Source organism: Protobothrops mucrosquamatus, unplaced genomic scaffold (assembly GCF_001527695.2).
Source record: "Protobothrops mucrosquamatus isolate PMUCROS unplaced genomic scaffold, P.Mucros_1.0 scaffold183, whole genome shotgun sequence".
Lineage (NCBI taxonomy): Eukaryota > Metazoa > Chordata > Lepidosauria > Squamata > Viperidae > Protobothrops > Protobothrops mucrosquamatus.
The window spans coordinates 480940-493515 of NW_015386542.1; the positions used below are offsets into that span (position 1 = coordinate 480940).

Genomic DNA, 12576 nt, shown 5'->3' on the forward strand with positions numbered 1-12576 from the left:
AGTGGAATGAATGGACTCCTCAGTTAAGTGGGACAGACTCTCTAGTCTTGCACTAGATAGTTCCCCCGGTGTGACAATAAGCAGGGCAGCAGGCTTGACCATAGGCTTGATTTTTTTTTTTAAGAGGGCTCAGCCTGCCTCAAAACAAGTTTATCAAACAGCCAACCTCCCACCTTTCGTGCAACTCTGGCAATTAGCTTCTGGGTGAGCTTGTTTCTGCTATCAAAGTAGGCTCACCTGGCAGCTGATTATCAGAGCTGCCCAGTGCAGCCTCTCTTGTTTTATTGGACAACTCACCTCATCAATCAAATGACAGGTTTTTTTAATAGTGTTTCTTTCTGGAGGATTAAAAAAAATGGAGCAGAGGAAATTGCCCAGAGCCAAAGTAAAGTGTGTCAGAATATATTCACCATTACATCGTCATGGGTCACTGCTGGCTTAATAGACAAAAAACTATTTTAGAGCAGAGCAGAGCTAAAGATTATTTCTGCCTGTCTCATTCATGGGCTGGAATGTGATAAAGGCAAAGTCAAGGGAACTTGGCAGATAGTCTAGTGCAGGGGTAGGCAACCTTGGCTCTTTTATGACTCGTGGACTTCAACTCCCAGAATTCCGCTGGCTCAGGAATTCTGGGAGTTGAAGTCCATGAGTCATAAAAGAGCCAAGGTTGCCTATCCCTGGTCTAGTGGTTAAGGCACTAGAGGGAGTTCTAGTCCTGCCTTAAGCATGAAAGCCAGATGGGTGAATTTGGGTCAATTTCAGCCTAATCCACCACACAGGGTGGTTGTTGTGGGGAAATAGGAGGATGTTGGAGTACTAGGTATGCTTGCAACCTTGAGTATACTCTCATTACTAACATCTAGGTGACTGAGCTGGGAAGGTAATTTCTAGCAATTGTACACACCTGGAATGCTGGTGTGGTATCAGTACAGGCTCAATATTTGGAGAGAGGGAGTTTTGAACTTGATGGCTGACCACAAAGCCATTGAATGTCATCATCTCAACCCTTGTTTCAGATTTTTATCATCTCAGCATGATAAAGATGTTCTTGACGGAGGGAGTTTATTTTCTGCCATAGTTGCCATGGCAAGCCCATAGAAATAGAACAATGTAGTTTATTTCTTGATATAACAGGGACAAGAAACTGCCTTTTGTAAGAAACTAGGTATAGAGTTGATAGAACTGCAATGATCTGGACAAGAATTGCCTTGGTAAGCAATATAAAGCTGTTGTCAAGATTTGGAACATTTTGAACATGTAGGCCGGCTTCTGAAATCCTTTGCTGAAGAACAGAATACATAGCTAGCCAAATTAAAGCAATTTTGCCAGTCCCTGCATGTAAATCATGTTTATTACTCCTGAATTAATGGATTTTCTCCAATTCATTGGCCTAATTCATGAACAAACAGAACTGCAGTGCAAGGAAACTGGTACAAGCATAAAGTTTAGCAGCTTATCCATGTTGGCAATCTCGTGTCAATAATGATTTATTAATTGAAAAATGTACAGAATCTAACTGAGAAAGCATCCCAGTTAAATTATGTACATGTAGTCCTCGACTTACAACCGGTTGTTTAGCAACCATTCAACATTATAGTGGACTCCCCAAAAGCTACTTAGATCCAGTTCCAAAGGTCTAGCTGCTGCAGGGTGCCTGTGGTTGTTCACCCTTACCACCAACTACAGGGATGCTGCAGTGCCCCCCGCCTATCTCCCTACCCCCTACTGCAGAGATCCCCAACCTTTTGGGTGCTAGGGACCAGTTCCGTGGAGGGAGGTTTTCCACAGACTGGAGGGTGTGTGGTTTTGTGTGCTGCCTGCATCTTGCGGATGGGGCTTTGCTTGTTTGTGCAGCCCAGTTGCTGGCATGCTGCGGCCCAGTACTGGTCCACGGACCAGGGGTTGGGGACCCCGGCCCTATGGGGTTTCCTGTAGGCTTGAGGCCTGCTTCACCACTGGGCCCCCACCCTCCTTGTCACTTACATTTGAAGATTTCCGGAGCATAGGTTAGGGAAGGACGGTAGCCCACTCTGTTCCTGGGCTGTGTGGCACAATTCTGGGAATGGATGCCATTTTTTAGGATAGCCACATTCAATTGTGTCTACTCTGAAAATGGTGGTTACTTTCAGGATCTCACTACAAGGCCCAGGAACGGAGCAGCCTTCATTCCTTCCCTAATCTCAGCTCCCGAGATCTTTGAAAGGTAAGTGCATAATTAGTGACATGGGATGAGGAGAAGGGTGTGGAGCTTGGTGGAGTGGGAAGCAAGCCCAAGGCCTGCAGGAACACTGAGGGGCAGGAAGTGGAGGTACTTTAGGGGGTAGGAGACCTGGCTTAAAATACGATCTTCATACAACACCTTCATACAACACTTTCACAAGAAACCTTCGTTATATATTTATTATTAATTAATAAATATTAATTAATATATATATATAATATATAATCTTCAAATTCAGTGACACTTTAGTTCACAGAATACAAATCTAGCTCAGTATGTACACTGGCATAGCTGTTTGTAGGGGAACTATAGTTCTCAGGATTACCAGGCAGATTTCTCCCATTTGGCCACAATAGAGAAATACATTGTAATACCCTTTGACAGAGCAAAAAAGAGAGGCACATGGGAATGACTCATCTAAACAGCTGGAAGAGGTCAGATGGGAGCTGTCAAATCCAGATCATCTCTACGCACAGGAATAGAAAAAGTTCTCCCTGGATAAGTAGCTACTGGTTTTACAATGTTCACATTCACATGACTTTTTAGAGATTCTTCACAATATTATACCAGTGTTTATGAATATAATTTGTACAATCTGTATATGTTCAGGTACCAAATTAAATCACATCACTTTTCAGAAAACAAAGAAAGCAACATATTTGTAGCTAAGCTTCAAATCAAGATACATCACATTCTAGTGCTTAAAGGTACTAAAATAAGGTACCCTTTAGAATTCTCAGAGAACAACTGTCATCCCAGAAACTTCTGACATGAATAAATTCCTCTTGGAAGAATCTAAGACAAGCTGCACTTGCAAGTCTACATATTACTAGGTTACAAATGCAGATTCTGTTTTGCTCTCTGCTAGAAAGGTTACAAGTTCTGGGCTGCAAAATTGAGGATGACCACTAGGTGGTAATAAAATACTAGAATTTTCTATCATTGTGCAAAAACTAGTGTCTGTAGCCCAGATCTGATAGCCCTAGGGTTAGTGATAACCTTTTTAGGGAAAAAAAAGGGAGAGCCCAAAGAACAAATCAAACATTTCACAGCAAAAAACAGACATTCAGCCCGTGCTTTGAAATATAGAACAGTGTTGTTTAACAAGAAAAACCACAGACACATAGTTATTATTCCTGATGAAATAAATTATTTGTAGCAAGTTTGTTGTTTTATCTGCTTGTTATTCACTTTGAGATCTGGTCTGGAATGGTATGTGGCAATTAGTTACACATTGATAGAGTGATAATTGGAAGAAGTAAAAATTAACTTTATTAAATACCAGATGTAAAAATAGATTGGAATAAATTACCATTACAAAACTATAGAATACAACAACCCAGGGAATTTCCATGCCTTTTTCCCAGTAGCAGTAAGTTTACAGCAATATTCAGCCTAAAAATCAGGCAACGATAAAACTCTTCCATAGTATAGCTACATGTGACCAACAGCAAACACATTCAATGCTTGTGAAGCATAAAGTGCTTGCAAGATGAAATTTATTTGTTTATTTCATCTCATCCCTAACTAACCACATCTGAGATACCCCTAAGTGGCCCTTAAGTGTCCTGATGCTAAACTGGTGCTTTTGCCACAGCAAACCGTGTCTACCCTTCCATATGCGCTTAGTGTTCTTTCAAAATTGCACCCCTGTAAGTTCATGCTGTGATTAACAAATGTCCTCCCCAAGGCTGGTGACAATTATAAACAGGGAGGAGAGCAAAGTGGCTTTATCTAACCTGCTCTGCACACCCAAAATCAGGACTCCACCATAGGACAGAAAGCAGGACAGGGATCAGCAGCAAGATAATAATGTAATGTACTATTGCCATTACAGTTTATTGTTTACTCAAGATCAAGTGAATAATACTTAGATGAACTACACTGAAAGGCTTTAAGGCTTCTTTTTATTATTATAGTAACACATCAACATGAAGTCATAACTTTGACTTCCAAGTAATTCAATTATTTTGACTATTACATCTCAAAGTAGTCATTTATGAATTAAAACAAAAAATGAGAAATAAATATTCAGGTTAAATCCAAAATCCAGTTGACTAGCCTTTTTATTTGTTTCACATTAACTCTAATAGAGCTGTTTCAAAAATGATCTGGCCTTTTATTATACCATTCCCCTACTCCGCCAACATCTATGCTATAGCTATACCAGAATGGTAGGAATTTCCTTTGCCCTTTAAGGTAAACCAATTAGGAATATTATGTACGTAGATCAGTACTACTTTTATTGTAAAGTTGCAGTAACAGAATCTTCCAAGTATGAATGTGTTTTCCCCCACCCACTTTCCCCTTTATCTCCTTTCATTTGACCATTTTCTTGGTAGCAGCTCTTCCTCCTGCCCCTCAAGATCATTCCCTCTACACCTTGCTAGTAGTCTTGGGAGATTTAAACCTATCTTCCCTTGTGAGGAGTCTGGAGTGATCTAGGAGTTCATGGTCATCATAACAACCATGGACCTAATCCACGTTATTGAGGCTTGCATGTATATAAGAGATCACACACCAGATTTGTTTCTCACTTCTCAAAAACATAATCTGAAAGTGGGGAGTACTGAACTTCATCCCTTGTTAGGGACAGATCACTATCTGATTGCTATGGAGTTTTGGGGAGAAACTCACCTTCTTCTCAACCTTTAAGATAGGTCAAGTCAAGAAACTATTTCCAAGAACCTTTGGAACTTTATTGTTATAGAATATAACAATACAATATTGAATGCCTAACAGTGTCTCTATCTCCTCATACCAAAAAGATTCAAGACATGGCAATTCACAGCATTTGGCAGACAAAACAATTCAGGTTCAAGAGATGACTCTTCATGCCAAGGGATAGTGGCAATGCAGATAACTGAGGTATCATTTTGAGTCTGAGAGTTTTGAGGAAATCAACCAAGTATTTATTTCTTTGAATAAGAGAGTGTTCCCATCATCTTAAAAGAGTTCATGGTGTCTCCCTGCTTAAGAAGCCTTCTCTCAATCTGACTATTTTGAACAACTTTATATCTATCTCCAACCTACTTCTTTTGGGAAAATATAGAGCAAGTGGTGGTCCTGCAGTCACAAAGTGTCATAGATAGGATTACAGTATTTGGAATCTTGGTAGTCAGGTTTCAAACTTGGATCTCTACAGCATGGAAGATTCATTGATCACACCTGTGGATGATTTATGGAGAAACCTGTATTGGGGGAATAAAACTTTCCTGGTCCTCGGCTATCTTCCTCTTTCAGCTATCTTTAATACCATACTATCAACAATTGCATTGTAAAGGAGCACCAAGTTACTTTTGAACAAAGCATGCAGCAACCATTACAAAAACATCAGCACAGCTCCGAAAGCAGGAGGGAGTGAAAGAAAGAAATTCAAAATTCTGGTTCACCCTTTATTCTCTTTGGTATTAGGGGGAGGGAGGGAAAGAAAGAGAAACTTTGATAGGCTTTCAAGATTCTGTTATTATAGTCTATATCTGACCTAATCTACCTCAGAGTGCTGATAGGTGTCCTTCTTGACCATCATTGTCGGACTCAAATGGGGGCACTATTCATCATTGTTGCCTTCCCTCATGAAAGTGCCGTTCCAGTTGGTAATGGTGGGGAGAGAGAGATCTGCCTGGAGACTTCTATTCTATGGGTGCCTCAGAAATCTCTCCTCCCTCTATAACTTTATAACATTTAACTAAACTCTGCAGATCAGCCAGACATTCCTGCAATTTCTGAAGAGAATTTCTTAGGAGAATTTAGATATTCTACTCTTAAACCATTCAGGATTTTATTGATTAAAGCCAGTATGTGAAATGTTCACAGAAACAAACTAAAATCCAGTGAAACTTTTTTTAATTTAGCAAGTTATTCAGTAGCTTCATCCAATATTCTGTATAAGTTGAAGGTCCTTTCAAAAACAGTTCCATGTAGAATAATTATAAACATTAAGCATACATATCAACAGAGAACAAGTAACTGTGGGGAGAGACTTCTTTCCACATTATTTATTGAAGTTGAGAAAGGGCACTTCAAAACAGCACTTTGAAAATGTTCTGCGCAAAATCTTAATAATAATAATAATAATAATAATAATAATAATAATAATAATAATAATAATAATAATAATAATAAAGTTGGAAGGTACCTTGGAGGTCATCTAGTCCAACCCCCTGCTCAGTCAGGAAACCCTATACCATTTCAGACAAATTGCTGTCCAGTCTCTTCTTAAAAACTTCCAGTGTTGGAGCATTCACCGCTTCTGAAGGCAGGTAGTTCCACTGGTTAATTGTTCTAACTGTCAGGAAGTTTCTACTTAGTTCTAGGTTGCTTCTCTCCTTGATTAGTTTCCATCCACTGCTTCTTGTCCTGTCTTCGGGCGCTTTGGAGAATAGCTTGACTCCCTCTTCTTTGTGGCAGCCCCTGAGATATTGGAACACTGCTATCATGTCCCCCCTCGTCCTTCTGTTCATTAAAGTAGACATACCCAATTCCAGCAACCGTTCCTTATATGTTTTAGTCTCCAGTCCCCTAATCATCTTTGTTGCTCTTCTCTGTACTCTTTTTAGAGTCTCAACATCTTTTTTACATCGTGGTGACCAAAACTGGATGCAGTATTCCAAGTGTGGCCTTACCAAGGCATTGTAAAGTGGTATTAATACTTCACGTGATCTTGATTCTATCCCTCTGTTAATGCAACCTAGCACTGTGTTGGCTTTTTTGGCAGCTGCAGCACACTGTTGGCTCATATTTAAGTGATTGTCCACTAGGACTTCGAGATCTCTTTCGCAGTTACTACTATTGAGCAAGGTACCCCCTATACTACACCTGTACATTTGGTTTTTCTTGCCTAAATGTAGAACCTTACTTTTTTCACCATTGAATTTCATAAGATTCTTCCCAATTGAGAGGGAAATGGGTCTCCCCATATTTGAGATCTAGTCCTAGAGTGAAGGAATTTATTAATACCAATCTACCCTTGCCCCAAACTGTTCCTTCCAGATTCCAGTTCTTTGACTACAACAGGCTACATTTTCATTTAGAGAGTTGCGCGAGTATACTATTTGCAACTGGGCAAAATCAAATAATTTGTATGTATTTCTCTGGTTTTTATATTCAGGGAGATCCAAACTATATGTACATAAGAACTAATGCTTTGGTCATCTTCACAAAGCACTTCTCCTTAATTATGTAACAAAAATGTATATCTCACAGTATATTGTCAGACTCCTTGGCTGTCTTGAGATTTGTCAAGCAGTCTCTTATGGACATCTGACAATTTGGTGTCATTTTACATTACAAATATTAAACAATTAAAACCATTATTGTAGGTGCATGTCTATGAAATTCAACTAATGTCAGCCTATTGCTAAGTTTTAATACATGATTCCAGAGGGGTTTTGAGTGAAGGTTTTTTTAAAGTGATTTCCTTAAACTTCTGTTCCATAAAGAATGGTTTTTACAATGCATGTAGGATATCTGAAAAAAAGAGGCACTTGCTTTGTCCAGAATTATGTACCATGTCATAGCATCTGAAATTGGAGAACATTATTTGGATGTCTTTGCGTAGTACTCAGGAAATGAATATTGCCTACTTTTGTAGGGGATAAAAGGCTCTTCCTGTCCCCGCAAAAGTAGATCAAATCCAAAACTCAACTTCACAAGAAGACCAGAGCTATACTTTACTGTAGGCTAAAATAACAAAATTTCACAAGTCTGATGGTACTTCTCCTTCCTTCCCTCTTATACTTTAGTGAGTCATGCAGGGGGGGCCAACCTGATTCCTGTTCCAAGGACTTAAGTAATACTTTTGTCTTTTTTGCTTACAAAATGCTTCTGAACATTTCTTCAAGTTCCCTTTCCTGACTGTGTGTGCATACAATTCACCCCTTAATTCTTAATTTCAACAAATGAATGGACCTGGTATGGATAAAATATTATTTATGTGCCAAACATGGTTCAGAAAACACCCTTTGAATTGTCTTCTGATTCTGCTTTGTATATTATAGTAATCTCTAGTTTGCCCAATGCAGAAAGTGTCTGAGTGATTGGAGCATACAAGGGGAAGGAGGACGAGGAGGAGAATAGGAGATTTATAAATCTATGGCATGTTCCCTACAGTCCAGCCATGGTTCTTACACAATATGCTGAGTCAAAACTAAGTAAATTCAAGCATATCTTAGTGTTTAGTAAGAACAAACCCAATATTTTATTTCTGTATTTTATCTTTATCTTTATCTTATTATTTTTTATATTTATTATTTTTATAAATAACTCAAGGTGGTAAACATATTCATTCTTCCTCCTGTTTCCCCCACAACAACCCTGTCAGGTGGGATGGGCTGACAGAGAGTGACCTAGTCACCTTTCATGACTAAGGCGGAAATAGAATTCAGTCTCCTGATTTCTAGCGTGGTGCCTTAACCACTGCACCAAACTGGTTCTATGATGTTTTATGTTCCATTGTTTCCTGCATGGCTTAGTGCAATGTGTACTCCCACCATTAAAGTACATTTTAATCCTTGCTTAGGCATGGAAGCCAGCTGGGTGGCTTTGGATCACTTTTTTTCAGCTCAATCTAACTCACAGGGTTCTAGTTGTAGGGAAAATAAGAATAGGAGTATTATGCAGTCCACTCTGAATCTCACAAAATAAAGGCAGAATATAAATCTGATAAATAACTAGATTACTGTTAAGTAACCATTACTTAACATGCTATACAAGTCAGGTAATGCTGTAGACTTTGGATTTCAATATCTTTAAAGCACAAGATTTCCATATTTTAAATTTTGAGCTGGATAGGGGAGATGTATAAATAGCAAATTCTAATTCTTTGGAATTCCTTTGGGAAACTATGTCCTTGAATATCCTCTTTTGTTACTCTAAATAGGGTACTGAATCTTATTCTCTATATTTTTCTAAAAGCTGAAAAGCAGAAGAAGTAACTAAGTTCCACATACTTATTCTTACTAGCACGTACCTCACGGAAACTGAGCTTGCCATCAAAGTCTTCATCCACTTCCTTGATCATATTCTTCAGACCCAAATGTGTCTGAGGTGCACCAAGTTTCTCCATCATCAGCTTCAATTCCATAAGGTCAATGTATCCATCCTTTCCAGAGTCATACCTAAGCAGAAAAAGAAATATTAAAAGGACACTGTTATGCTATCTGGCAGACAAGGTGAAGTGCATACAAAATATAACATAGTTCAAACTAACCAGCGTAAATCCCAAATATTCTGTCAAAATTAATCCAAATATCACCCTCCAACCAGGGCCAATTTTGTGCATTGTTCAGCTAACAATTCCTACGTTTTATTTATCTCTCCCACCCCATAGTGTTACCTAAGTAGTAACCTCAGACTTGAAGCTAATCACTTCATATGACTCAAATTTGTCATTTGTTTGCTTTCTATGCAGAAAGAGAAATGATAGAGTATAGGGTTGGGATATTTTTCTTTGTTAGATTTTTTAAATCCCATCTCTATTATTTTTATAAATAACGGTGGCTGGCCCAAAATCACCCAGAGAGCTTTCATGCCGAAATCAGGATTAGAACTCACAGTCTCCTGGCTTCTAGCCTGCTGCCTTAACCAAACTGGCTACACTATTTGATATTTGAAATACAGAGTCAGTTAGATGTAGTGATTAAGGCATCAGGCTAGAAATCAGAGACCATGAGTTCTAGTCCCACCATGGGCACAAAGCCAGCTGGGTTACCTTGGGTTAGCCACTATGTTTCAGTCTTAGGAAGGAGGACTTCTAATAATGCTTGCCAAGAAAACGGCAGGGACTTGTCCAGGCAGTCTCAAAGAATCGGACATGACTGAATGGAAGGGGCAAAAAATCCCTAAAACATGGTATTTGAAACATCATCTGCATAATTAAGCATACCATCTGAGATAAAAAATGAAGCACAGCCCATCACTCATATATAACAGAAAAAAATGTCTTTCCTTGGTCTAATTAAATCCTATTCATCCCTTAGTCCTCAATATGGTATTGTTCTTTTAAATAGAGTGATTAAAAAAAAGAAATCCTCAATATCATGCAAATCTTAAACTGAGTCTAAGAAAGATTGACAGGAAGCGGAAAAGATTCACCCAGTCTTGATGTGACAGTTGGCAGGAGACTTGGGCAAGGAGATGGCTTTAAAAGGACCCCAAAATTGCACCAAGCAAGATAGCCATATTACAAGATAGCCCTGCAATGAGAGCTATTGTGGCGCAAAAGAGTGCTTCAGGTGCTGGCCTTTCCCAAGCTCTGAGGTAAAAAGAAACTGTGCACCTTATCTATTCATTTAGTAGAAGTTTGTATACAATAATAAACATAATTTTATTGGCATCTCAACTCCACGAAAGCTTGGATTAATTACTGTCCTTATTCATCCTCAGACAGGCACATGTAAAAGCAAAAAAAATCAGAGAAAAAGATCTATGCAAGAATTGCAAAAAAAATAATCCAGATATGGATACAAATTTTTAGAAATCAAAATTCAAAAAATATTAACCTTTTAAAAAACACCGGCATTTGTTTTTGAAAGAAGCACCATACTAGTTTTTTTTATTATTATGATTTCTTCTTTAAAATTTCCTTTGTGGATTTTAAAGTGCCTTCTCTCAATTTGAGAAAATTGAAAAAACGTTTCTTATTATTGAAAACTTTGGCTTCTTGATTTAAAATGTTAAAGAATCCTAGGTCTACAACATAATTAGCACATGCACATAGATTAGCTTGTGGCTTTCTAGATGAACAGAAATCTAAAATTGGATGATGTAAAGTTTTGCAACACAAGAGCACTTCACATGCATAAAATTCCTCGCCACTGGCAGCAAAAATAAGATGAATCATTACTAAATTTTTATTGTTCCTCTTTAGTCTGCAAGTCCCTTTGGCTACCCACCCCCACTTCCTGTTACCGTAAAAAAAAATGAATCTACAAAGAAAAAAACCAGTTTTGTAGATAAGAAGGGCTGATTCACAAGAAATAAAAAAGAGCCAAGTGGATCAGGGAACAATTAAGAAACACAGATAATATGCACAGTCTAAGGCAAACACCCTAGGAGTCATAAGAAGAATCAGACTGGGAAGTCAGGTATTATTCTTAATCTTTCAGATATTTGCAACAGAAATATATTTTAGGAGAGAAAAAAGGCACAATTAACTACTTTCTTTTCAAGGCTCTAATTATGGCTAATAGGAAATTTATTAAACTGTTGATTAATTTTTAAAGCAACTAATATATTTTTAATGCAAATAGAGAAAAACAATCTAAATTAAACCCCAAAACTGATACTAAAATACGTTAAAAATCTGGCAAAAGACATGCAGCTCTTTTAAAAACAGATTTTCTAAATACTAAGAGAGCAGGATCCAAATGCAACACAGAAGCATACTGGCAGCAATGCCAAAGGAGATTTTCTTTTGCTTGTTATAAAGACAGGTTTTTGACAGCAGAAACATTTTCAAAAAAGCTTCCTCTGCAGAACTTAATGCCTGGGCATATTTATAATGGAGAGGTGATCCTTTTAAACAATTATCCTTTTAACAGCCTTAAGTCATTTAAGGCTTTTAAGTTCAATGCTCCACTACAGAAATTGTGCCCAATCAGCAAGTGGTAATCAATGCAGATCCTACATTAAAGGTATATGATCCTAGTACCTTGCTACTAGTAAACAGCCTAGTTGTCACAAACTGCAACCTAGAAACACTTTTCCCTAATACTATCACTGCCACAATTGTTACCGATGAATCCAGTCACAACTGAAAATCAATGAGCACTCCCAGACTGTAAACCTCTTCTTTGGGGGAAAGTACAATTTCATCCAAAACTGGCTGAACCTCAAACTCCAAAATCAGATTTTTATTTACAAATTTGTGTGCTATTTGCTATCCCTCATCCAGCCCATTCTCATACAGAGGCAACGTGTAAGAGTATGGATTGCTTACTGGTCATTAATAAAAAAGAACAGCCACCAAGAAGAAAACCAACCCTCCAGTCCAGTTTCTAGCACAGATTATTCACCAAATAACCAGAAAAATGTCAACATAATACCCTGACTGAGAGTCCAGATAACCTGTATGCCTCAGCTGTATAACTAAAAGATGACTATTTCTTTTTCAATCACCTTTTCCAGAAATGGAATAATTGAGACTGGACTATAATTATACAAATTTCCCAGGCCAAGTGAGAACTGTATCAGAGATACAACACTACTTTCTTAAAATGGGCTTTAATCTGTATTCAGTTTGATCTGTCCCAAGAATTCTTCGATCAGATGATCCATTTCAACACTCTCAGGTGTCTAGTACCGTAAATCAAATACTTTATTCTGCTTGGTGAGAGGGAAAATGTCACTTGGGA

At 38.1% G+C, this 12576-nt stretch overlaps 1 protein-coding gene across 1 annotated transcript in view; it reads right to left on the reverse strand.

Annotated features, from left to right (window-relative positions):
• The window catches only part of EFHD1 (EF-hand domain family member D1), a 35492-nt gene that overhangs the window by 4168 nt on the left and 18748 nt on the right, over nt 1-12576 (reverse strand). Inside the window, exon 2 of the mRNA XM_015813716.1 lies at nt 9192-9339. Within this exon, the coding sequence (XP_015669202.1) occupies nt 9192-9339 (148 nt within the window). The remainder of the gene's footprint in view (nt 1-9191; nt 9340-12576) is intronic.